Source organism: Amblyomma mixtum, chromosome 4, assembly GCF_055824585.1.
Source record: "Amblyomma mixtum isolate Tamu chromosome 4, ASM5582458v1, whole genome shotgun sequence".
NCBI lineage: Eukaryota > Metazoa > Arthropoda > Arachnida > Ixodida > Ixodidae > Amblyomma > Amblyomma mixtum.
In genome coordinates this window covers 64,720,332-64,747,931 of record NC_143015.1, presented here as the reverse complement: position 1 = coordinate 64,747,931, position 27,600 = coordinate 64,720,332, and the positions used below count along the sequence as shown (strand labels likewise).

Sequence of the window (27,600 nt, the reverse complement as noted above, 5' to 3'; positions counted from 1 at the left end):
CATGACTGACCATTGTTATATCCGATATATTGTTATAACCAGTATTGTTATAAGAGGGCTTCACTTGTGAAGCTGCAAGAAGTTATTTATTTAATTACTTTTCAGAAATGATTTCTCCATGCATATCCTTAAAGAAATCATAAATTGTGACGTTTAAAATCCCAAGCGACACATACGACTATGAGGGACATCACTGTGTAGGGCTCTCAATTTATTTAGGCCAGCTGGGGTTCTATAATGTGTGCTGACACTGCACACTATGCGGCGTTTTTGTATATTTTGTTTCCTTCAAAATACGGCCACAGCTGCTGAGTCATTGTGGCAACTACATGCCCTTGACTATGGTGTCCCTGGTCGACGGAGGTAAAAAAATTACCGAATTTTCTACATATTTTAAACTTTAGCAATATTCGAAAATTTCTGCACTGACTCTGTTGAGATGCTCACAGAAGCAATTCAAAGCACTGGGAAATGTTACCATAAGGAAAAGCCTTTATTATACGAGATGTATCAATGTACACAGCAGAAATAAAGTAGCTCCGATATACATATCTATATACTTACAAACATTGCCATTACACAATTTAATTGTTCTTTGCACATTTGAAAAGCATCATTGACATTCCAAGTGACTAAGCATGAATCAGGGAGACAGTCACAGGAACAGCTGTGCTTGGGAAAATAAGAAAGCACTTTTTGGGCATGAAACAAACTGGTTAAGACAAACTATTTGAGGGAAGCTGTGCTTGCAGAGGGATCACCAACTCCTGTGCACAACAGCCAGATTTTTTTTTTTTTTCTGTAGCAAAAGCTTCTTAATTGTTTAATGTAAAACTATAAGGGCAGGGTTAAGAAGCCATGCACAATTTAATAAGGTGAGAGGTCCGAACAGCTGCTGTGTTGTGCAGAGACACTAGATTACGAGTAAATTGCCATTGAAGTCAGCTCTAGCGGGAGTTAAGACAATTAAAAATTTCAAAGCAACCAACTTTTTTCAAACTTTCTGTACAAATTACAAGAAATGCCAAGACAAAATTTAAAGCCTCAGTATTAAAAACGACTGAAAGTCAACTAGCAGCAGCAACAGGTATGCTCTGTTCTTGTCAGTTAATCGGTTAAAAATAAGGCTTAGAGTTTTCAACATTGAATTTCCGGCTTCTTGCACACTGTTCTGCCCTCAAGCCTAGCATTCTGCCAGCAGAAAGAACATCCACTGAAACACTGCTAACGATTCAGCAGTTAATGCCTCCGGGCCTGTCTACTGGTTAAACACAACCAGCAAACTACAAGTTATAGGAGACTCGTAACCTGCCTTATAGCTGAGTGTGAGCTGCTGCCTGCGGTCTGACTGTGGCAAGAAATTCGCTCAGTGCTACATTCGTACAGCCTTGACTTCCTCCCAAAAATAGAAAGTTCTGAATATTAATGCTTCTGCTCCATGCCCAAGGCTTCCGCCATTCCCTCTTTCACCGTTGAAGACATCGACCAGCAATGAGCATCTCGTCGAAGAAGAAGAATGACAGAAAGCATCGATTCTTGGTTAAGCAACGCGAAATATACGCACAAACAGACATCCTACAAAGCTCGGACTGTACAACTGCACACTTCGAACTGGCCCAACTGAGTCTGTTTCTCTTGCCACAAAGTGGAAAGCTTTCTCTTGACCAAAAGCAATTAAGACTGTTACGGACTGAGGTGCCCGACGACGGTCTGCGCTCAGTCGAAGCTTATGAGGGCAGCCTCCTGCACTGGCGGAGCGGCCGGGGCAGCGGTGTTGGACTCGGCCGACGGACTGCTCGTCGGCGGACGATGGTGCTGCGGTGGGGAGGCTGGGTTCTCTTGGGGCGGCATGCCGTGCATCATGGGCACACCCATCGGCATTGCTGCAAAGTGGCGAGGGGGAGGAGAGTTCTTTGTCCCAAACGCACTGCAACAGCCACTTTGAGTGTGGGCAACAAAAGATATACCGTACGTAAGTACGGTATATCTTAAGTATATCTCAAGTACGATATATATCTGAATCCGTAGTACAGTTGATCCTGGATATAGTGACAAGGGCAGTGAAATAGTCTGATAGAATAATTCCATACAGGAAACATGGCAATAGATAAGCTAGTCTGCGACCGGGAAGCAAGAATACCGTCCACTCACACTAGCGGAGTGCTTCCTGTAGTGGCATGCTGCCCGTCTTATTAGTAGCGCACTGCTTGCATGATGTAGCTAGGCCTCACCTGCCATGCGAATAGTGGTGTAGGTCACTGCCTATCACAAGTGGTCTAATCCCATTAGAGGCACACTATAACCAATACTCAAACAGGAATCAGGATGTTGATGAGAGAGGCAGTAGAGCACAGCAATGGGAAATCCAGCCAGGAATGAAAAAGGAGCAATGCAAAGTGACAAATCAGCTGGTGAGGATCAGGTAACAACAGATCTGTTGAAGGACAAAGGGCAGACTGTACTTGGAAGACTAGCCACCCTGTATACGCAATGCCTTATGGCCTCGAGTGCACCAGAAGCTGGAAGAATGCTAACATTATGTTAATTCGCAAGAAAGGAGACGTCAAGGACTTGAAGAATTACAGACCAATTAGCTTATTGTCTGTTGACTACAAGGTATTTACTAAGGTAATCGCTAATAGGGTCAGGACAACCTTAGACTTCAATCAACTGAATGATTAGGCAGGCTTTCGTAAAAGACACTCAACAATAGACCATAGTCACACTACCAATCAGGTGACAGAGAAATACAACCAACCTGTATATGTAGCATTCATTGATTACGAGAAAGGACTTGATGCGGTTGAAACCTCAGCAGAATTGGGGTGTAGAAGAGCCTTGTATAAAAATACTGGATATCTATAACAAATCCAATCCTACCACAGTACTCCATAAAGTCAGCAGCGAAGTTCCAATGAGGAAGGGTGTCAGGCAGGGAGACACGATCTCGCCAATGCTATCCACCGCCTGTTTACAGGAGGTTTAGTTTGGTTTGGTTTGGTTTATTAGAGTTTAACGTCCCAAAGCAACTAAGGCTATGAGGGACGCCGCAGTGAAGGTCTCCGGAAATTTCGACCACCTGGGGTTCTTTAACGTGCACTGACATTGCACAGTACACGGGCCTCAAGAATTTCACCTCCATTGAAATTCAGCCGCCGCGGCCAGGATCGAACCCGTGTCTTTCAGGCCAGCAGTCGAGCACCATAAACACTGAGCCACTGCAGCGGGGCTGTTTACAGGAGGTATTCTGAGCCTGGATTAGGAACAGTTGTGGATAAAAATTAATGCAGAATGCCTAAATAATCTGCAATTTGCTAATGAGATTGCCTTCCTAAGTCAGCCAGGGGATGAACTGCAAAGCATTCGTAAATTGGTGAAGTAAGCTAAACCGGCTGCAATTTTGTTGCGAAAGCGACACTACGTACGCTAGTCGTCGAGCCATTTTGCAGAGCTGATCAAAGGCCATACTGCGCATGCGCGAGGAGCGGTGATGTCACACGGCGCACAGCTGGCGCTTTGCTGCCGTCACTGCGCGGGCGACTCAGAGGTGCCGGGGCCGCCGCTACAGTCGACGACCGATTTTTCGGACTTTCTAGGGACCGCGAAAACGACCGAAAAATCGGGCAGTCCGGAAAATCAAATTTCACCGAAAAAATCGCGAACTTATTTCCACTATGCCGGAGAAAGCGGCCAATTGTATTGCACACATTCTAAAGCTCCTCATGACTATATTTCGCCGCGCGAAATACTGTATAAACGCGTATAAGGGCCGCACTTTTTTTTTCCAGATTCGAGGGCCAATTTTCGGGGTGCTGCCCATACACGCGATATGCGAAAAAAATTTTTTTTTTTAAGTAAAAACACACCAACCAGGGAATGAGCGACATTTATTCTACGTTCAATCGTCACTCGCGAAGTATTTAGACTCCTGAGCTGGTGCTGCGCTCTGGTGCACGCTCATGCCAAAAAAAGCCGCGCAGCATGTCCGCTGTCAACGCGTAGCCGTTGTTCCGAAATTCCATCACATAGAGGAGCAGCTCTTCTTCCAGTTCAGGAAACTCGCACGGCTTGACTCGGAAAGCGCGCTTTTTGCAGCTTGTGTTTCTCTTTTGGTTGCACCATCATCGGACGCACTTCTCGGCCACGTCGAATTTCCCGCCCGCCGCGCGCTTACCGACCGCGTTCGAGAGCTAACTCCCAGCCGTGTAGCTTAAGGTGCTTGCCCATCGCGCTAAAACTGTGAAGCTCGGCGGCAGCACGCGAAAGCCACTATCACGGCGAACGCGCTAACACGCATGCTAACACGCCACGAAAGGCTGGAGCTGGCGATACTGATGCCGATGTGAACAGCGGAAAATCGCGACATAGAAAAATGTTGATGATAATGATCACTGCGCCATCCATAGACGGCACTTGGATGCTCCGGTGCGCGCGCGTGGCCTCCGCGAACGGCGCAGCGCCGGAGCAGATCGCGGCCGCGATAAGATCCGGCGGCGCGATAAGATCTGGCGGCGCGCCCGAAGTGCGCTTCGGTCACGGAGGCCACGGCGTGCGCGTAGCCTCCGCGATCAAGCGCTCCGCGATCGTATTCGCGTTCCGTGTTCGGGACTAAAGACTCGGCACAGATGAGTTCCGTGAACTCAGACTACGGTTCAAGTTCGTGCGGCAGAAGACATTCAAGGACAGTATGAATTCGAAAACACGCGAGCGCAATGTGCCGACTCGCGCAGAATTTCAGCGTCGCAAGAGGCTCCCCTTAAGCTTGAATTTCGTTTTGTTTGATCAAGTTTTCGATATCTCCTGCAGTCTGAATTAATGAGGTTCCACTGTACACATAATATGGCGGCTTGGGTACTGGCGGCGAGTGCGAACGAGGTCCGAAAAATCGAGTGGTCAGTTGCGGTGCGTCCGAAATTTCAAGCGCTCTTACACATTGGCTCTATGGGCCATGTCGTGGTGCCGCGAAAAAGTCCGAATAATCAAGCATGTCCGAAAAATCAGGCGTCCGAATTTTCGGTCGTCGACTGTACTGCCGCATGCTCTCCATCGCCTCTCTCTCTCTCCTCGTTGCTCTCGCAATCCTCCAGGTTTAACCAGAGCTAAACCACTGCCTTTTTTTTTTTGTGGTGTTTCTGGGTCCCCCATTCTTTTCGGGGGAGGGTGTCAGAGGCAGCCGGAGGCCCAGAGATGCTCTTCCATCTCTGCCCTTACCGGAAAGCGCCCAGCAGACAGACCCACTAGCCACAAGTCACCATTAAGAAACTCACTCCCAAGAAAGACGCACAAGGCTCACCTTGCTGCATGCTGTACGCCTGGAAGTCCATGGGCATCCCCATGGGACCAGGCATGCTCACGGGGCCGTACTGTCCCATCATGGCGTGCGGTGGTGCCGTGCCCATCATGTACGGCACGGCGCCTGGCGCCGCATGGGTCGGCGACCGGTACGGCGGGGGCGCCACCGGCATGTGCACCGGAGGCGGTCTCGCCTGCTGCGGTGGCGCCATCTGCGAGGGCATCGACATCGGGCCCGACTGCGGTGGCAGCGAGTGCATGGAGAGATGTCCCTGGGACGTCATCGCGTGTCCCTGTGGCGGAACCCCGTGCTGTCCGGGTACTGTCCCGGATGTGCCGTGCTGCTGTGGTATGGAGTGGCCTGGCGGAGGTAGAATGGTGTGCCCCTGTGCGGTCATCACGTGTCCCTGGGCTGTGGACATGGGGGGAGGAGGCATGCCCTGTTGGTGTGGAATGGGGTGACCTTGAGGGGGTGGCATCATCTGTCCTGGTGGGGGCATCGGCCCTCCGTGAAGCTGAGGCGGGAGGTGCATCTGTGGCTCCTGTGGTGGCCCCATGCCGACGGGTGGCGCCTGCTGCGACGGTGCCATGCCGACCGAGTGCGGTGGCATGCCCGCGGGTGGCGGCATCCCTGGCGGTGGCTGGTTCGGGAATCCCGCACCTCCGTGGTGGTACTGCTTCTGCAGCTCGTGCCGCATCTGAAGCTCCCGCTCCTGCTCTTGCATCCGCTGTAGGGCGAGCTGGTGCTGGTACTGCAGGTACTCCTGCAAGAACGGGCCACACGTACAAACAGCGGTGAAGGATCGCATCTCCGGAACAAGAATACGGGTTTCTCGGAACACCGTTTTACTGGCAATAAACCTGAAAACCTTCTTCCAGGATGAGCAAGTGAAAAAGGTTTCCAATCAACATCCTAGTCAATCTAAAGCTGTGACCCTTCTGTCAGTGCCACATATAACTGTGCTTAGAAAATCTAAGCGTCAAGCTCTGAAAGCACAGACAAATGCGGTACACCCCAATTTGGAAGCTTGCGGTACCACAGGGTTCTGTAGTTTCTAAACAGACTTCTTTCAGTGACATGGCAAAGAAACGGTTCTTAAGTTTTGTTTCGAAACACATAAAACCTTTCAAACCTTGTGCCAGTGTCAGTCCAGTTCACAACACCACTCAAAAAAAGAGATTCATGAAAAGTCAACAACCCCCCCAAGACATGCAAGGACGGGATGGGATGCCTTCAGTACTGTGAGTGTCCACCCATACAAAGAGCAGCAGACCATACTGACTGCAGCGAGCAAGAGGAGCAATGTGTTAAGATGTCAAGAAGCTCTGCAATGAACACCAAAATATCAGAGCAAGCACATTTACATGAACCTCTTGTGTAAACAATGGTGAATGACTTCAGTGAAGCGTTGCTGTTCTTATAAATAGTGCACACATATAGCCAAGAAACAAAAAAGCTCATGCATCTGAGGCTAAATTATTTAGTATGTCCTTTATCCCAATGCAAAGACAGACACAGTTCATAAGACACCGAGGTTTTTCTTCATATGTACCGACCACAGCTGCTTCTTGGCTGCTTCAGCCAGTAAAAACATGCTGTGAACAATTCGTTCATAACGGGATAAAAACTACAACACAAACTCCATTTCTGTGGCCCACAACGAGATAAGCTGATGACTTCAAAGAAAAAAAAAATATTAGCTGAAAAACTGTTCTTGCTTCCTCAAACTAACAAGAAAAGCAGAGTATGAAAGCGATAACCTAAAGTACATTTAAAAGCAACGCTCATGCAATCTGAAAGCCTCCACACAGAACAGCAGCAGCAGCACAAGCCTGCAGCATCGCCGCAAGTGCGTTCCAAACGTCGCTACACCTTGGGAAAAGGTCACCCTGTATTTCCAGCATGAAACACCTGAGCTGCCATCCCCATCACCAACTAAAGTGCGCTGCTCTTGTGTGTGTCTGTGATGAAATGTGATATTACTAATTTTGGCTGTATCCAACTATTCAACGATTTTTTACCTGTTCACTATAACAAGGTCCGATTGCAGGTGTGTTCCAGTGCTTGCTGCAATTCATACAGTGCTTAGAGCATCAACTGTTAATGAAGGTATTACAGCCAAGACCGCAGGGTAAACTGGGTGTTAAAGAGACAGTGAGGAGAGCTCTATTAATATTTTTTTTATAGCAAAATCCGATAGTTCGGCATTTCATGGCTTTGTTGCCACTTGACTGGCAGTGAAAGACGCATTTATTTCTAAGAAATTTAGATTCTAAGTTGAAAAAGTTTTTCCCGCTGCTCTGGTTCAAACTTGGGATTCTCTTATGACGACACAGGACTAAATAAGTGACGTGAAACATGATGTAACGCAGACTCCGTGATTTCTGCCGGCCAGCAGTGCGGACTAGCAGCAGCTGAAAAGAAAGTTACCGCTGGTCGCACGTTGAAGGCATCTATTGGCTATTGTGGCCGTCGCTACCATCGCTTCGTTTACGTTTGCACCGGCGTTTTGCCAGCGTTACGACGGATCCCGTTCTCGAAGTCGTCAACGAAGTTCTCGCAAATAGACACCTTTGGCATACCGTGTACCTTGTTACCGTTAGCAGAATACCAGGAGCCCGCCTACCGCCGGTGAGCAGGTGCTGATTGGTCCCAATGCTGCAGGCGTGTGCGTAGCTGCCGGGTACGTGGCGCCATCTGGCGACGTCAAGGAGATTTGCGCATGCATTGGCTGCGCCTCAGTGATTCATGGCTTCTCGGGTCCTAGAGTTGCTGGAACCATTGGTTCTAGCAACACTGCTTTGTCCTATGACGTCATCACGCTTGTACTTGGCCTGTGGCGGCGATACCTGTATTTTGGTTCTTGCTCTTTTCTACGTTACAAGAGCTTTGCTGTCAGTATGAGTGGCGTTTCTGTAATCAGGAGCTGGTATTCTGTCGATACAAGCCAACTTAAATTTCTCCTCAGTGTCCCTTTAAGATACAGCCAGAGTACTACGCGCTAAAGCAGTGTGTGCCCCTGCTGCTGAAGCTGTCCCCCCACCTGCTTCTTCTGCCGCATGATGTGCAGCTTCTGGGCCATCTGAATCTGGCGCTGCCGCTCAGCCTCGTCGGCCTCCCGCCGCAGCTGCTCGCGGTGCTCCTCCCGCAGCGCATCCAGGGCTGCCCGTGCATCCCGGATCTGGGCCAGCTTGTCCTGCAGCCCTTCGTAGTACTCTGCACACAACGAGAGAACAGATGAGCTCCGTTTAGAGCAAGTGACTTCACATCCCAAGGTGTTTGGATGGTGGCAGAGTATAGGTCCTTGGGAAGAACAAACAAAAACAATGCAAAAAGAAGATTTTATGGTACAAAATACTTCTTCGTCCCCCTTAACAAATGTAGATTTAAGATAGGTGTTTAACAGCTCCAAAAAAAAAAAAAAACCCAACGCTCAAGTTCGTAAATTCCAATCTTTCACTCTATATCAGTTCATCTGCAATGGATCGATACCTCACTCAATGCCCGCAACTGAAAATTGCTGGGTGGCTAAAGTGCGGGTAGAAAATAAATGACAGCTGCCTTTTTTTTTGGCAGTTCCTGAGGGCAGAACGGATGAATTATATGACCTATATGAACAAAAGAAGTTCAGCATCTTAGCTAAACTTTACAGGCGTACACAGACAACCTTCCAAAGGTCAAAAGAGGACATGGGCACCCCTAGTTATGTCCTCTGTTAGTTTTTGAAATATATCTGTACCCCTTTAAAGGAAAGCTTGCCATACAACTACTCCCATTGGAATGGGTGCACACGGTAGTCATTCCACAGTGAGGGAAGAAAGAAAAAAAATATTGATGAACATAACAATGCTACACTGTGTAATGCGAGAAGCCAGCAATACCTGTTTTTCTGTGCTATGTAACTACCCCTGTAATGCGAAGGCAAGATAAGTGCTGGTCCTTAAGGGTAACAAAATGGATTCCAAGAGAGGGCCAGCGTAGCAGGGGGCGGCAGAAAGTTGGGTGGGCGGATGGGATTAAGAAGCTTAAGGGGATGGGGTGGCCGCAGCTGGCAGAGGACAGGGTCGATTGGAGAGACATGGGAGAGGCCTTTGCCCTGCAGTGGGCGCAAGTCAGGCCGATGATGATGACGTAACTCCCCCTCAATTCACAACATGATGACAAAGTAATGCCCCTTTGCGCCACACTGCGCTTCTGTATTTCCTCTCACAGACAGCACAGCATAACAGCTATCCTACCCACTCGCACTCCTTCACTATGTGGACGTCGCCAACGCCAACATTATGCATCTTCCTCCTGCTAACAGCCGTCGCTGTAGAAGCGAAAGTGCAGTGCAGGGCGCAGAGGTGTGCTCACCGCGCAGGTCCTCCTGCTGCTGCAGGTGGTGCAGCAGCTGCGAGTGCATGTTGCTGACGCTCAGGAAGAGGCTCTGCACGTACGAGTCGTTGCCCACGGGCCGGCCGCGCGCCGCGTTGCTCTGCAGCCGGTTGACAAACACCTCCAGCGTGGAGCGCAGCTGGGTGACAAACTCCTCCAGCTGGGAATCCGCCTCGCCAACAAGGCCATCCACTTTCTGGAACAGCAACAACACCAGCCACAATGTTGCACTGTCATGGTTATGGTAGAGAAACTGGCAGCAGGGTGGTCAATAATTCACTAGAAGAAAGCAAACAGAGCAGAAAAAGAGGGAGGAAAATGCACTAAATACATAAAGTGAAAGCTCGTTAATTCGACCCCCGTTAATTCGGAAAATCAGATAATTCGACGTGCACGCGAGGTCCCTACAATTATACATAGGAGTCTATGGGGTGAAACTCTCGTTAATTCGAACAAATTTTGCCATGCGTCGGTTAATTCGACTTCACACCTAAGCCTGCCAAGCCGGTGCGCCGAGAGAAAAAAGAAAAAAAAAACACTGCCACGAGCGGCGCTACTGTATGGCTCATAGGCCATCTGTATGGTCATCGGCAGCAGCGTGAGCGAGGGCGAGGGAAGCGAGGTTAGCGACGGCCGAAGCGGCTGGCGTCGTCCGCTTAACCCCATCGACAGCAAGTCTCGTTTTGGCGTGTGTCGTTTCCAGGTGTTCTTGCTGCTACGATCGCGGTTATTTAACCACAAGGCGGCGCCTTTTTTTGGTAACTGCGCACTTTGTCAGCGTGTTTACTGCGCTGCTTGTTGTTGCTGTTTTGCTGCGACTGAGAGAAGGATGAAAGAAAATTGCACGGGCCTGCCTACTGACTCAGCCGAGCCACCACCGCTGCCACGTGCAGATAGAAGAGAGTTAAAAGATCAGAGGAGAGAAAAGATAAGACGTGCATCCCAGCAACAGCAGCAACAACCACCTCCGCCGAAGCGGACGCTGGCTGAAAAAACAGATAAGCGGTCGAAGCCGCGCTTGCTTCACCTCCCCGCACTGCTTTGGAGTGGGTAGCGCGCAGTGCCTGCGGGCCTCGCCTTTGTATCCTGTCAGCTGACCGAGGATGAAATATTTGAAGTGACAGGCGCTGACAACGACGATTCGTCAGAAGGTGAGGATTATGAGCAGTTGTCCCAAATGCCAAAGTGCACGGTGAAAGAAGCCGCAGAAGCCTTGTCTGGGCGGGAGGACTTCTGTGAACAAATCCCTGCCGGCGCGTGTGCCGCGGAGCACCTGGCAGCTGTTAGAGCTATCGTAGTCGCTCAAATTCGCTCAAAATAGCAGACGATGATAACAGATTTCTTTGCCAAATAAAGGTATGTCCTGTTGCGGCAAACGTTTTTTTTTTGTTCATTCGATAATTCGACATTTGGATAATTTGCCAATTTTTCACGGTCCCGTCAGTGTCGAATTAACGAGCTTTTACTGTAATATCATTGGCTGCTGGTAAACCTAAACATACACGAACCTATAGCCTCACTGGTCTGACTTTGAATGATGGTGACAGCGGGAGTGGAATATGTACTATTTATTATAAGTGACTGTGTGCATAGCGGGACAGATCTGGCCAGTTTTAGGACATTATTAACATATAAGTGATGCTATGGTGGAGCAATCGCCGGCAGAATAAGCAGGGCTATCCTACCAGTAGCATACAACAACTCAACTCTGAATGCAAGCAGAATGGCACAGGTGACCTCAAAAAAGACCTGGGGACATGAAATCTGGTGTGGGAAGAACTGAAACTCTTTGGGAAGAAAAAAAAAAATCCTTGACAAGAAGTGCTCTTTCAAAATGGAACCGTGAAGAAAGAGATAGCAAGAATGCCTGAATGAATTTTTGCAGATAACCACAGGTGGACCCTCGTATGGAAGCATAGCCTCCTCTAATATACTACACATGTTCACCAAGCAAGCCCAATTTATAGTTAGATTGGTTGCATAACATCGGCAAAGTGGGACCCGCCATGAAGGATGGCAAAGGCACTATGCAACAGCTAAGCATTTATGCAATGAACTGAATAATACTGGTGGAAAAAGAAATACAAGAAGGTAGGTGAACACAATGAAAGCAGTGTGAAGATGTGACCAAAAAGCACTGACGCATATCATGTTGACGCGGAATCATAAGGCAGGTCTATTCAATCTCAACCATGATTAGGCTTAGGTTTATTAGGGTTTAACGTCCCAAGGCGACTCAGGCTATGAGAGACGCCGTAGTGGAGGGCTCTGGAAATTTCGACCACCTGGGGTTCTTTAACGTGCACTGACATCGCACACTACACGGGCCTCTAGAATTTCGCCTCCATTGAAATTCGACCGCCGTGGCCGGGAATGAACCTGCATCATTCGGGTCAGCAGCTGAGCGAATCTCAACCATGAATCAGTGTTGTTAATCTTATATCTTCAACACTTTAGTACTGTTTACCTGTCCTTTGTGAATGCGTTTTTTTCTGTAAGCAAGCATATCTTGCACTTCACAAGACAAACACCTACTTTTTAGCACCATTGGCGTCCTTTTCACAGCGCCGAATTTTTATGATTTCATGCAGAAAAAAAAGCTTTACATAAAGAGCATGTGAGGCATTGCAAATTGAACTATGCCCTTTAAGCTACTTTTTATCACCAACAAGTGCAGCTAGTAGCAACTAGTTCATTCAAGCATAGCCCAGCACTGACCTCCGCATTCTTGAGGGGAATGGTGTATGGTGACCCCGTGGAAGTTGGTGCGCTGGGTATGGGGCTCTGCCGCGACGGCAGCCCGTCGACCGCGGCCCCATCCTGTTGCTGCTGCTGCTGCTGGCGCTGCTCCCAGTAGGCGCGGTTGAGGTAACGCGCCAGTTCGGGGTCCCCATCGGCCAGGTCCTTGCGACGCGTCTTGTCCAGGGTCTTGTCCCCAGCCTATTTCACGATTAGAAGATAGACTACTCATGAAACACATCTCGAGAAAAAGCTTTAAGCATGTATTGGGCAGTATGAAATGAAAGCTTAGCTGTCGGACACATCCGCTATTTACCGGCACTCATAGTGGCACTTCGCTCAAGCTTGTGAGAAACAAAGCATGAATCAGCGTGTTCTGGAGGCACTGATGGCATCGTAAAAATGTTATGGGCCATTCCATATCACACTCATACTTGCATTTACTTGATGTTGGCGGGCTCAGACAAAACGTCAGCTACTTTCGCACAGAAAAAAAACAAAAAACACCTCAGGTCTCCCCCCCCCCAAAGTAAACGAATAAAAAAAGATGGGGCTACTGTAGTACAGTAAAAGCTCGTTAATTCGACACTGACGGGACCGCGAAAAATTGTCGAATTATCCGAATGTCGAATTATCGAATGAACAACAAAAAACAATGTTTGCCGCAACAGGACGTATACCTTTAGTTGGCAAGGAAATCTGTAATCACCGTCCGCTTTTTCGAGCGAATTTGAGCGACTACGATAGCTCTAACAGCTGCCAGGTGCTCCGCGGCACACGCGCCGTCAGGGATTTGTTCACAGAAGTCCTCCCGCACAGACAAGGCTTCTGCGGCTTCTTTCACCGTGCACTTCGGCATTTGGTGCAACTGCTCACAATCGTAAATCGTCGTCGTTGTCAGCGCCTGTCACTTCAATTATTTCATCCTCCGACAGCTGACGGTGCCCTGCGCGCTACCCACCGGAAAGCAGCGCGGGGAGGAGGTGAAGGGAGCGCCCCTCCCCGCTTATCTGTTTTTTCAACCAGCATCCGCGGGGACGGCGTTGTTGCTGGGACGCGGGTCTTAACTTTCCTCTGATCTTTTAACTCTCCTCTATCTGCACATGGCAGCGGTGGTGGCTGAGCCAGTAGGCAATCCCTTGCGATTTCCTTTCACCCTTCTCTCAGTCGCAACAAAACAGCAACAAGTAGCGCAGTAAACACGCTGACAAAGCGCGCATTTACCAAAAAAGGCGCCGTAAATAACCATGATAGCGACTGCTGCGACACAACAAAGCACAAAAAAAAAAGACGCCAGCCGCTTCGGCCGCCCCTAACTCGCTTCCTCGGATGGATGGACGGATGGATGGATGATATGACCATAGGGATGGCCTATCAGCCGTACAGTAGCGCCGCTCATGGCAGTGTTTTTTTCTTTTTGCTCTCGGCACACCGGCTTGGCGGGCTGCGGAGTGAAGTCGAATTAACCGACGCACGGCAGAATTTGTTCGAATTAACGAGAGTTTCGCCCCATAGACTCCTATGTATAATTGTAGGGACCTCGCGCGCGCGTCGAATTATCCGATTTGCCGAATTAACGGGGGTCGAATTAACGAGCTTTCACTGTACTCGATTAAAGAATGACTAGCACCACACAACAATTTCTCTAACAGCAATCAAAATATGGTTTCGATATTTAAAAATGAGGTGCGAGTCTAACCAATGCCCTGTTAATCACTAAGGCCTTGAGGATTCAGTAAATACCCGGCCGCGGCGGCTAGAATTTCATTGGAGGAGAAATTCGAGGCCCGTGTGCTGTGCGATGTCAGTGCACGTTAGAGAACCCCAGGTGGTCGAAATTTCCGGAGCCCTCCACTACGGCGTCCCTCATAGCCTTAGTCGCTTTGGGACATTGAACCCCATAAACTAAACCATACCAATTCAGTAAATTTAATTTTTTTTTTCCTTCAAAAAACACTAATTTAGAGAAGGCCTACATCTGTAGCATGTCTGCACATGTTCTGCAGGACCAGCAAAGTAGTTCATCACAGCTGAGCCAACACAGCTCCAAGTGTGTATGTGTGTGTGAGTATACAGTAAAAGCTCGTTAATTCGAACTTCACGGGACCAGGAAAAAAGTTCGAATTATCCTATGTTCGAATTATCGAATGGCCGCGAAAAAACTGACAAGAACCATTTGCATTACGGTATATGGACTGTATTTACTCGCGTAATGAACCCACTCCCATAATGAACCCCCCCCCCCCCCCCCCGATTTTCGCCCCAAAATTTGAAAAAAAAAAAAAAAGCGTCAGTCAGTCGTTAACGCGTCCAGAAGGCGCGCCAAGATGCTGCGCAGCGATATCATCGTGTGTTTACTTTTGACGTTAGCTCTATAGCTTCCCCCCTTGCTCTTCATAGCAAGGGGGGAAGCAAACTTGGCAGAGTGCCAGCGCTCTTGTCCGGTTGTGCAAGCCTCGTTTTCAGCATAGGTTCGCCTTATCCCGCCATGGGCGACTGGGGCGGACGCTGTCTACCGCCACTCAATGATAGCAGCAAACGCCTTTTGCAGCGAACGAACGATATGCTAAAACCAGCATCAGGATCACGACTGACCGCGTGCTTCCGTTGGCGACTGATGGGTGGAAGGATGGACGGCACTCGCAAAGAAAGAAAAAAGGCACTCGCAAAGAAAGAAAAAAAAGTTTTTGGCGCGTAATTTGTAGCGCCCCTCCGAAGTCATAGTCTTCATGGGCGTTGGTTGGGACCGCGTGACAGCACTTATCCGTATTTCCGAATTAACAGGGCTCGAATCAACGAGTTGCGAGTTCTGGAGGTTGCGCTGAAAAGAGGGTAGGCAGCCGCCACCGCGAACCCCTACCCTCCGGCACCGGCACCACCGGCCGCCACGCCGATGATGGCGCCATTTCGGCTTTATACCCACTCTTTCACGGTTTTATCTGGTTCCATCTTCTGTCTCCGTTCACGACGTGCGCAGCCTCTAACCATGCAGAAGGGCTTTTTTTTTTTGCCCCGTGCTGTGTGCCAAGCCGCCCAGACGAGGGGGCGTGCGTGGTTCGAATTAACAGTAGCGGAAACACTCGCTTTTGAATTAACGGGCTTTTTTATACAAAGATCTCTATGGATGTTGGCCGGACCAAGTAGTGTAGTTTGAATTATCCGAAAATTCGAATTATCGAGGTTCGAATTAACGAGCTTTCACTGTATATGATGCCAACCACATCGGATAAAGCATACAATGTTGGGTGAGTTGGTTTTGCACGATGGCCAACCAGTGTAACCGCACATAGACACAGAAGAGACGAACGGGCGTAACACAGCAAATAAAAAGTCCGTGCCCCCCTCCAACCGACACGCCACAGTGGTTTGATCACTACAGGCTGAGTACAAAGCTCTCATAGTATGCAGGTGCTTCGTGACAAGTAGAAAAGTACCGGGGGACCTTACTACATGAACAACAACAGGATGGGACGCAACCAGAGGGAATGACTGTGGTCCCGAGTGAAAAGAAGGAGAACGCTGCACTCACGTCTGTAGCTGATGCAGGCGTGCTCGTCGCATTGGTCGTGGTGGTGTTCTGCGCTGTACTGGCAGGCTGCCACGACCTCCGCTGGAAAGCAAAGGAGGAAGCACAGGTGAAGTGCACAACGATGAAACAACTCAGAAGCTTCACTACAGAACATTTCTTTGTTAGCAGGAAGCGCTGTTGTTTTTTACACTGCACAGCCACTGACAAAAAGGCACAGCTTCTCTCAAACAGGGAAGTTCACTAGCATTCTTGCTAGGTACTCTATGCACTGAAATGCAGCATTTGTGAACCCCCTCCCCCCCGTTTTTTTTCAATACAATGACTTCATCTTCAATATACCAAGTAAAGAAATTCTAAAACTGCAAAATATGGTGAATTAAAACCGAAATGGGGCAGTGCTTTCCATGACGTAGCAATCCAGTTAAAAAATATTATTATACCACCAAACTGTCATTCGCACTGAATGATTGAAACAGTGGTTGCAACCAAAGACTTAATTTGCGAGATGTCCAAAGCAAGCAAATGAAAGCCTGAAAACATACATTCACCAAGCGAACAGCACGTGGGCAAAGCTTGTGACGTCCCAAATACAGCGGCGCCTGTAGAAATCACTTAGACTGGTGTTTCACAAACGGTACACTTTAAAAATGATATAAGCCCAAATAAAACACTACACAGCTGCCGAACTAAGCAAAAACAGTTGAGATGGAGAAGAGAACTACCAACAGTAAGTGTTGCACTATTTTAGGTGAACCCCTCCCCCCTTTCCCATAGTCACTATTTAATGGCTGGGCACAAAGCTAGGAATCCTAAACAAAGGCAAAACTTTATGCACGAAAGCATGTAGACAGCCTTCTTCCAAGCTTGCTCTCTGTCCTTACTACCGGTCTTTGTAAAACAAATAATGCACAACTCGTCCAACTTGCAATCGTACGAGTCTCCCCTGGCCCCTGTAACTGTTCACAGCGCCCTAATACGGGAGTCCATTCCCCTTGCCATTACTAGTACTAGCACTACTCGCTGTCACTCACGGTGGAACGCTGGTTGGTCTCCACCTCGCTCTTGGAGAGTGCCAGGGCCAGCTGGAGCTCTTCTTCCTCCTGCAGCTCCTGCTCCGATTTTCCACCAGCGGGCTGCACAGCATCAGAGGCAGGCTCCTTCGAGATCACATCACATTTGTGCAGGTTGTCAATTCCATAACAGCCTCATCACAAAAGGTCAAAGTGATCAAAAAACGTAACCCAAACCTTCCTTGGTTAACAAGGGACATTCTAAAGGCCATTGCAGAAAAAGACGCCCTTTGGTCACGTTGCAAGCGTTCTCCCAACAACACACGCCTCAAAGATAATTTCAGGTTATTTAGAAACAAAGTTACTGCCATGATTCGAGCCTCGAAACGTAACTACTTCAATTCGGCTTTCCGTAACAACCAACACTCTTCGCGTAAAACTTGGTCAACTATCAATTGCCTTTTTGGACGAAACCCTAAACAATCCATTAGCGATGCATTTGCCAAATCCTTCAAAGACCTTCCCTCTGCTGCCTCTGAGTTTAATGCATTTTTCTCTCAGGTTTCCAGGAAGTTTCCATTATCCCACTATGAGGTTCCTCGGTCTTTATATTGCACAGCTTCTTCAGCTTTTCTCCCCTCTATTACACCCCAGGACCTTCACAGCATAATCTTTAGCTTCAATTCGAAGAAAGCCGCAGGTATTGACAATATCAGGATGAGTGACCTCCAACGGAACTTCACAAAACTGCAGTCGGTACTTCTTTTTATGTTGAATGGTTTTATCACTGAATGCTTCATTCCGCACAATTTAAAAGTTGCCATAGTTAAACCGTTACACAAAAGTGGCTCTTTAAAAGCTATCGAAAATTACAGGCCTATTTCAATTCTACCTGCGATTGCGCAGATTCTTGAAAAGCACCTATTCCGAGTTATGTACAGTTTTGTTTTCACGAATAATATCTTATCAGAGGCACAGTTTGGTTTTATTGAAGGTAAAGGAACTGTTCTGTTATTAGAAACCTTTACTGATATTGTTTACTCATGCTTTGATAATAACAAATTCGCATGTGGTCTGTTTTTGGACGCTAGCAAAGCTTTTGATTGTGTTCGGCATGACCTACTGCTAGAAAAACTTGATGTCATGGGCTTTAGGGGTCCTTTTAAAGATTTGCTGAAAGAATATTTTTCTAATCGGGCTCAAGTTGTTGAAATAAGCGGGCATCGAAGTTCTGAATCATTTTTGTCGGCAGGTGTTCCACAGGGCTCTGTTTTATCGCCTTTGCTTTTCAATTTATTTGTAAATGATTTATCGAATGCTGTCGCAAAATGTTACATCTTTCAATACGCCGATGACACGTTATTGTTGTCAACAAATACTTCGTTGCCTCTGGCCATGGATGCTCTTAGAACAGATGTGGTGCATGTTATGAATTGGTTCTTAAATAATTCTATTACAATTAATCAACAGAAAACTAAACTAATTTGTTTTCGTAATCCTCATAAAAGGCTTTCTTTTGTTGAACCATTGTTTTTACATTCTTCGCATTGTCTTAATTGTTCTTGCATTCCAATTAATTTTTCAAATAGTGTCAAGTACCTTGGTATACTTTTTGACAGTGATATGTCTTGGAACAGTCATCTTACCCTAGTATGCAACAAGCTTCGTGGTTTATCATGTGTACTGTACAATGTTCGTTATTTATTACCTTTTCAGACTCGCAAGCTTATTGCACATGCTCTCATTTATGGGATTCTCAGATATGGAGTCACTGTTTATTATCACTGCTCAAAGACTTGGCGAATGAAATTAAATGCGATACTAAAGAACATCCTTCGATCCGTGGCATACAACACAAATGTTTCACCTGATTGCAATTTGTTTTCGCTTTTACAGCTGCCCTCTTTTGATGCCCTCTTCCATCATGTAGTCATTCGTGCTCACTTTTGGGAGAGTACATTTTTGGTGCCTTTCATTCCTGTTCGTCCTTTTCGACATCATCCCCGTTTTACGGTACCTCGCTGCTACACTCACTATGGCCACTTCACTCGTAATTATTACATACCAAAAATGTTTAATTCTCTGCCTGATTCAATCTTTTCAGTTTCTTCGTTGTCTCTATTAAAAAATTTCTTAAAAACACATATGTCGGTAACCTAAACTGTTTCTTTGTTCTTGTTTTGCCTTAGGTATTGCGGTTTATCATTGTTTGCTTGCTTTGTAACACCTATTGTTTAATATATGTCTTTCATCGATTGCCGAGTACTGCCCTACAAGCCTTTATGGCTTTGGCAGACTTGTCTTAAAGATTGTATTCTGTTCTCTGAAAATAAAGGTGTTTATTATTATTATTATTATCCGCCAAGTTCGGGCTTCATTCAGTGGGCACACTGTGAAGCAACTCCCCAACAGCCTCGACAGCTCCCAACAGATAAGAATGCAAGGCTAAAAAGTTCCACTGACACACCAGAGAAGCCCCCCTTTTAAAAACTGAGCGAAGAAAGCTTAAAAGCCACCGTACGTGGTGTCTATCTGCAGTGCAGTACAGATGTAGACACCGGCATCACTGATACAGACGTGTCTGTCTAGGTAGAAAACAACTGTGCAAAACAATGCCTTTCAGAAACCTATGCAATGTGTGAAACATTTAAGAAGCATAAAAGAACAAAGCCAAACTGTAAATAGGAGCTGTAACCTTTTCATACTGTAATGACCATTGCTTCAAGATTGGCCCTATCAAAGAACAAAAAAAAAAAAAATCGCTGGTGGTTTAGCTCCGGTTAACCCTAGTGTACAAGCAAAAGCTTCAACGCATGGTTACACAAGAGTGCAGAAGTCAGGTGTTATTCTCAGCTCAGTCACCAGGGGGCTTGTCAACACTTCATCAGCTACATGGTCATGTGAATCGACAGACAATGATCCCCTCCTCTCAGTTCCTTTTCTTTGACCCTTTACCTTGGTGCCATGTGGTAGGACACCATACTTGTACCATGGCTGCTTCCTTGGTATGACCTCTGGCTCACTTCAAGGTCATAGTCCTCCGGTCCACGACCTTGGCTTTACAAGCCGTAGTGAAGCGTTTGCTTCAAAAAATGGTCAAACCAGTCTTGAAAACTTGCAGCGAGCTACTGAAGCTTGGTTGAAACTGGTAAGCGAGGTACACCCTGTCCGATTGCCTAACAGGCACAACATACTTGGGACAGTGCTCAACCTGAAACAGACTTTTGTTTTTGAATTTCTACTGTTGCAGCAGACGCCTGGACTTGCTGCACCTGACCAACAAGCTGCATGCAGAACAAACCCTGCATGCCAGCTGAATTTCTGATGCGTCTTCACTGCTAGGATGTCAAATCGTGCAATATAAGCTGCAGACCTCGTTGCACGATGGGTGAACGAGAACGGAAAAGTTTTGCAATGCAACTCACCGCAGATGAGGTCTGGCTAGGGGAAGACTGCTCCGAGCCGCTTCCTTTTTGAGACACCTTAGCCGTCGCAATCTTGCTTGCACTACAGGGAAAGAAAGAAAAAAGAAGATAAAATGAAGGGAGCCAAGCAAAAAAAGCAAAAAAAAAACAAAAAAAACAGCGCAATTCTGAGAAAAAAAATGTAATTTCTCTCCCACAGCTACTATTTCTTAACCTTTTTTTTTTAAGCAGGCTGCAGAGAGAAGTAAACAAAATGTACCAAGGCGCGCACTTTAGACATCCGACATAAAAATTCTGAAACTTGGGCTATGATACTCCAGACTGAGAATGAAGGCAGTGACTCTTCAAGACATCAAACGTCCAAGTGTTTCAGACACAGCAAATGACTTCTGGAACTTTCCAACCACGTGCAGTGAACCAATTCTTATGGTTTTGTTTGACAGAGGAAAAATAAAGAAATCTTGGGCACTGATGTCAGCACAAGAGCCCGTCAGTTAACATTTTTCGGAGCCTCCCTTTCGTGGACCCTTTTAGAGGAATACTGCCCATGTCTTCCCATTCGAATAGAATGTAACAAGGAATACTTGTACAAGAAATGCATAATTAAGGCATACACAGGCAAAACAAATGCAAACTATAAAACAACTAGCCAACAATTACTCCAAGACTATAGTTTCTCAGTGTCCAGTGAACTGTTTCCACCAAACGAGCAGTACCACTGTCCCAAGTGGTGGTAGCGGCAGTGGTGGAGGATTGGGGGGGGGGGGGGGGGGGGAGGGTTACGTTAAAGAGGGGGCACTCCACTTACGCCGACAACTTCTCAAAGCAGGCCTCGCAGACACGCACTTCTTTCTCGATGCCGAAACGAGGGATGGGCGCATTCTGCGAGGAACACTTCTGGCAGAAGATCTGGCCACAGTTGCGGCAGTGGTGCTGTGGAAACACAAAGGCATGACATGTGGGCTCAGCAAGGACAGTGATGTCGAACAGCTAACGTCTGAAAAAGGGCTAGTTGAAGATCTGATTCTCACTTTCCCCCAGAGCAGCAAAAAAAAAGCCCTTTACAAGTTTTTACGAGCTTTTCTAGTTAACGTAACCAACTGCACCTGCCATGGTGCAAGTGCCGAGCTGACCTTTAAAAATGACCGCTATGACCATTTTTTTGCTTCTTGCTAAGCAAATTAACAGAACTGAGCCCTAAACCACTGAGAACTAAACCAGCAGAAAAACATGCACAACAAGTGTAACTTAGCAATCCACATATAACATCAAGGGTAAGTAGCTTAGCAAAGTACACTAAAAAAATTTCAGTGCTTGAGAAAAATGTGGACCACTGGCCAAGGCAAACAATATGCTGCCTTACAAAACAAGTATGCAGCAGGGCAAGACAATAAGCCAGCAAGCCTAACGCAATGTTTAAAAGAATACTAAGGACAATTCCTCCAGTCCTTTCTTCTTGCTAAATGTGATAATTTAGCCTTTTGTGACTCTGCACACATTTGTTCATCAGCGCAAGGTGCTTTCACTGCTGAGAAATCTGGAGGTATAAGGAGCGCAAATTGCTGGGCTAGTTGGTTCATAATGTTGTGAGGGTGGAACCAGCGGAACACAGACGCAGGACAAGAAAAAAGGAGGAACACACACCACACCGCTGTTCCTCCTCTTTCTTGTCCTGCGTCTGTGTTCCGCTGGTTCCACCCTGTCAACTGGAGGTATAAAGTTCGAATAGCCTTCCCAAACTGATTCAAACTGATGATGTCAGGGATAGCAGTACGGGCTGAGAGCTTGCTTCATTAAATCTCTTTCCGCCTTGCACAATAGAAGTGCCACTATCAGGTGCAAAACAGTAATCTTTCATTTTATGCCGTGTGGAGCACAGAATTCCAGTATAGCTGTGTAAATGGCCAGCGGTGGTGATAGCCGCATCTCTGATTGTTCACCATTTTCTATATTATAAAAGCTTAGTTTTCAGTAGAAATGGCCTGTTTGTCGTCTAGAAAGCATTATTCGATGATCACGGCCATCTCAATTCATCCTGAGCGTCCCTTTTAATACCTTCGTCTGGACACAATGTAAAACCATGGCACCAGGCAGTCCGTGTTGATTTAAAAAATCTGTAGTCCAATATTTTCGTGCATGTCTAGGACAGAAGGCATTTCATTCGGATCGGTCACCAGTGCGAAGTTTGATGATGATTGTGGTGGTGGAGGATGATGGATGATAATGACTATGATGGATGAGTGGTCGCCTAATGATGCTCAATATGCACTTTTTTGTTATTACTGCGTCACTTCGATAAAGCCATCTATGCAGTGCAAGTTTAATTACTAGCTTAAAAATGATATTTTCAGGTGCTCACATGACTGTGCTTTAGAAAGATATCAAATGTGACCTCCTAGGTACGCTAAAATTTCTGCTCTAAAACTGCAGACAAGGAACCTCGGGGAGCAGCCCATTAAGTGCATCCTGCATTAAAACAACAAAGAGCCAGCGGCTTCGGGGCCAGTACCTTTCTCTGGACGAGGGAGAACTGCACACGGCACCGATGGCAGCAGTCGCCGTCCGCCCACTCGGGAGCCTGGTCTGCCGAAAACATGGCATCGCTCTCCTTCAAGTACGGGAACTTATACCCTGGTTGTACAAACCAAAGAAGTTTAAGAAAAAAGAAAGTCTCACTCAGCAATCTACAACCGCGTAACACACATCTCAAAACAGAGTACGGCACATTTTGCTATGTTCACAACAGAACAATATTTTACAGAATGCTCAACCAGTGAATTAACGTGGAAGGCTTTATATTGAATTCACCACAAAAAGTTGCCAAATACACAAATTGCCATTGTCCCATCAGACCAACTCTGTTCATGACATAATCTTACTAAAGTTAATTGTGTATTACAACTATGTGTACAAATGACTACACATGGTATACCAATGTAAACGTCAAGTTAACTTCCGTACTATGATTACAGACTAGAATATGACAAAGCGAGCGATGGCATGGGTGCACGGCTCCAACTAAGCCCACCAGCCATTAGGACATGTCATCACCGCCTGTCTCACTGGACTATTCTATGGCTTCCCACCAAGTAGTATCAATTTACTGCAAATGAATTTCACTTGGGTAAGATTTAACGCAACAAATGTGCCTGGCAGCAGTCATCTTTCTGAAGCCAATCGCTTCGTGGCACATTTATTTTATGAATCTACTTTTAGACCACACAGAACAACAGGCATGCACAAATAGCTATATTAAGAGTTACGTGGACACAATTTCTTGCTATTTGTTTCCGTGGCAAACAACCAAAGCTAGTACATGTTGAATGCAAGACAGCAGTGCTTGACGCACGCTTAGGTCAGTTTAGGCTTTTCCGCAACTACAGTGAAAACCGGTAAGCAACAAACCCATTTCCTAGACATTTCCTACCAGCCATACCAACCATTAATTTAATTTGACATGCCTGGTTAATAATACCCATGTACTTCACTCAAACACGGTAACATGCTGTTGAAGCTGTAAAATTTTCCAGCTTTTTTGCCAGCACTGTTGCAAGTGGACTGAAAGAACCTCTCGCACAGTTACGACCGCGGTCAGTCATAAAATTGTCTATGTTAGGCTTTAAAGGGACTATGCAACAAATTAAAAGTCTCTTGTAAATGTTTTCAATGCTTAGAAGTGATGCTAAGAAGCATTCACACCAAGTATGAGTCTTCGAAACTTAGCCGGCAATTTATTATGCATTTTTAAAAATCGTGTTTTTTAAAATTCGCCGGCCGATTGGTGCGTTCGTAGTGACCGATTTTGAAACTAAATTCGCGAAAATAAACGTCACTAGTCCCGTGACGTCGGCAGGCCACTACACGCTGTCATTCGGTGGAGCCACGGCAGCCACGACGTCACGGGCACGCTTCCGGTAGCCGTGAAAATAGTGCGCGACCCTCTTGGGCAAGCGCGAGCCAGGGCATTGCCTTCGCGCATATGGTTTCAATTTACCTCAGCCGCCTCTTTCTGTCGGGAGTTCGGGAGCCACTCGCGATAATCCAGGAAGGCGAAGAGAGACCGGAGAGGTGCTGCCGATACTGCTGCTGGGTGCTACAACCGGAAGTCGTAAACCAAACGTCAGCGAATGACGTATTCATGGGCGGGGCCCAGTCCCAGAGCTGTTTTCTTAATTTTTTTTTCTGGTGCCCCGCGTGCATGAGTTGAGGGGGGAGAGGAGGAGCATAATTTTTAATCGTCTATACCTTCGTTGCTATTAATGCTATAATAAAAATTCTTGCGCCGGGGTGACGAGCAACGGAATGCCTATCCCTTATTTGGTTTACGTAATCTCAATTAATTTATTGCATAGTCCCTTTAAAGGCAGTGGCACAGAGAAAAATGGCAAGAAGGCAACAGGGAAATACGACGTCCACCATCGGTGGCTCACCCTCCATCTTCATCAAGTTGACAGTGTCCTGCACAGCCCTGTAGTTGGGATCGTTGCGGAATGCGTGGGCCCAAGCCTGCACCAGTTCTAGCACCTTGTCCCGTACCGCCTCGTTTGTATTAGCCTGCAATGCGCGACCATTGTCATTGCTCATGCTCGGTAAATAATTTATAATTAGATTTCCCCTCACGTGTAGCTTTGGTTTCAGCAGTTGAACAGTGGCTGCGATGTGTAAGCGGACTTGAGGTCATGTAAAGCATAAAGAAAAGAAGTGCGGTATTATAGCTGTTTGTTCATAAATTCTCATTCCAGCTCTTTGGAGTAGGATGGTGTATGAATTGGAGTGAATTAAAACAATAAGACAGCGGGTATACGGCAGTTCTTTTTTCGTAATTCATGAAACCTCAAGTCCCCTTACACGTCACAGCTACAGTTAGGCTGTTTGAAAATGAAACAAAATAACACGAGAGATAAAACTGGACCAAAAATTATTAACCAGCCACAGGCAAATTCCACAAGGCGGTCATGTCTATTTGCGTCTTACGCACCATTCCGCAGAATAAAATGTGACCGAAAGTTTGGTGTCTGTACATTAAGCTTTGCATCCTGCAAGCATTGGGATGCGGATTTTTGGTGCTCCTAGAAACAAGCGGCACTACAACGTTTCTCTCGGAGAAATTGCACATCACCCCTAAACCAATCAGCAAACAATAGCTTATTCCAACTTTTGGATGAACTACAAAAAAAAAAAAGATCCACAAATAAATCATTTGTCAAAATATACTGTCAAAGTCCCCACCATGCATGTTAGAGTGCATGCAAGCTAGCAGATTAAATATACCATTCTCCATTCAAACCTGTTCCCATTAATGATGCTGCAGCCAGCAAACCGGAATGTTACCTGCAACGTGAGCATGCTTATTTGGTCAGTTTAGCAGTCTAGCAACACAACAGCGCCCATAAGATTGCTGCCTATTTCAAGCCATGAAGTAGCCATTAAGCTGGACTAGATCTCTTCAAAAGGAGCCACAGTTTGTTTCTTCAGACTCCGGATATAAGAAACTAGATGGGCTATGAAGGACACTTTAGAGGGGGGGGGGGGGTCTGAATTAATTTAGGACACCTGAAGTTCTTTAACGTGCGCTGACATCACACAGCACACAGGCATTTCTGCATTTCGCCTCGAACGAAATACAACTGCCGCAAGTTATTAAGAAACTGGATGGCCTCCTCCAGCATATGCGTAGCTCCCGACTTTGTTGATCAGAATCAATCCCAATGCAGGCTACTCCCAGCATTCTTTCCGCAGACCTACAGCTTGCAGCAACATCATGCAGGAAACGGAACCATGCACAAGCAATTCACTTGGCAGGAGACTTGGGAAAATTCGTGTTCACCTTTACTAGATCTCTCAGCTCTTCCATAAAAGGTTTTGTGGCAATCTCATTGTGAACCAAGGCGCCGCAGTTCTTAACGCAGGACTCCAAAACCTGCAAGTGAGACGTGCAGTCAGCAAGCAAGTTTTGAACGGGATCGCTTTTTGCACACCAAATTGACAGGACTGGACAGAGCAGCAACAACTGCTTCAATACAGATTGAAATTTACAAATCACCTGAAGGGCAAACAATGCCACGTGTGGGTTTCGGGTGTACAGTCTCTTCTTGATCGCACTGATAGCGTACTTTGGTCTGCAACGGAAACAGGACAACGCTGTAAGCAAGCACACAGCAATTCACCTATGCGTGAAGACTGAAGTGCTCACATTTTAGCTACTAAAAGTGAGGTATGAGCGTCGGAATTAAACCTGTGAACTTACTGCACGTCTCCCTGGCGAATGCAGTCGCAAATCTGAATGATGGAAGGCCAGTCGGGCTCCAAAAGCAAATGGCTCGTGGCCTTGTCTGAAAACCACGCGACGAGCCGTCAGCACATGACTAAGAGACCCCGTCACAACTTGTTGCGTGCAAACCAGTCCGTAAGCGACAGGCGCTAAGAAAATAAAAATGATCGCTTCATATCATGCAGTACAGAGCTCGCAGCAGTAAGGGTATGCGGACGATTACACTCGAATGACGTAAGCAGGCAACGCGAGTATTAGCACGGAAGTCAAATTATTTGTACGCAGTACGCATGGTTCAGTTCAAACAAGACAAATAGAAGTAAAGTGAAATAGAGTCAGCATACACTTCTAGCCACACACGGAGCTACCGATGATAGTGGATATCCCGATGCAGTTCTCGAAGCCGATGACTGTATCCATTCAACAGTGTAAACACCGATAAGCCCAAAGGCAATGGTACTGCTTCTTACGTGCAACGCAACAGAAAGCAAGGATCGCAGCGCAGTGGCAACTGGGAGCCAGTGACGTCATCGCAGTGTAACAGAGCTGGCACGGAGAATGCTGGAACGTGACGGAGAAACAGAGAAGCGTAGATGTAAACGAGCAAAGAGGCACGCTCACCCAACAGCTTGTCGAAAGCCGCCGTGGACCAACTGAACATCGCGAATTTCGCGGGGCACCGCTGGGGCGGCTCGAACGAACAACGTAGAACGGAGGGGGTTTTTTTTCTTTTGTTTTCTACGGCTTTGAGTCCGCCTCCAAGCGACCCTAAAGTGCCGAATGGTATGTCACTCTCTTTGCTGGACGCTGCAAGGAGCGGCCGCAATGCAATCAGGTGACAGCAAATGGCCTTTAACCGGAAAACAGCCGCTCTTCCTGTTTCTCGACTGACCAACGCGTTACCTAGCGGGCAGAAATATTTAATTAATATCAGCGCGTTTGTCAGCGGGTTAGTT

General features: G+C 46.9%; 1 protein-coding gene across 4 annotated transcripts; it reads right to left on the bottom strand.

Moving 5' to 3' along the window:
- Positions 1-474: 474 nt before the first annotated feature.
- Hrs (Hepatocyte growth factor regulated tyrosine kinase substrate) lies at positions 475-27,495 on the bottom strand. 4 transcript variants are annotated; one of them, XM_089586548.1, is made up of 15 exons: positions 27,266-27,495; positions 26,621-26,705; positions 26,417-26,492; positions 26,201-26,293; positions 24,804-24,927; positions 22,883-23,004; positions 21,182-21,306; positions 20,374-20,455; positions 16,970-17,095; positions 15,939-16,019; positions 12,389-12,610; positions 9,650-9,866; positions 8,337-8,509; positions 5,294-6,056; positions 475-1,883 (listed from the first exon to the last, which is right to left on the bottom strand). In XM_089586548.1, the coding sequence occupies exons 1-15, from the start codon at positions 27,303-27,305 to the stop codon at positions 1,717-1,719; spliced, it is 2,496 nt and encodes an 831-aa protein (XP_089442674.1). In that variant the 5' UTR covers positions 27,306-27,495; the 3' UTR covers positions 475-1,716. The 4 variants fall into 4 exon arrangements, with proteins under 4 accessions (XP_089442674.1, XP_089442675.1, XP_089442676.1 ...); XM_089586549.1 differs by having other exon boundaries at positions 16,970-17,071; XM_089586550.1 differs by having other exon boundaries at positions 22,883-22,956.
- Between the last annotated feature and the right edge of the window lie 105 nt (positions 27,496-27,600).

Excerpts from the sequence above, each read along its gene's own strand:
- Hrs (XM_089586548.1), bottom strand. The coding sequence starts at position 27,305 with ATGTTCAGTTGGTCCACGGCGGCTTTCGACAAGCTGTTGG. Across the intron at positions 26,706-27,265 it reads GGCTTTCGACAAGCTGTTGG|ACAAGGCCACGAGCCATTTG; the intron begins GTGAGCGTGCCT and ends CGTGGTTTTCAG. Across the intron at positions 9,867-12,388 it reads TTCCCCTCAAGAATGCGGAG|AAAGTGGATGGCCTTGTTGG; the intron begins GTCAGTGCTGGG and ends TTGCTGTTCCAG.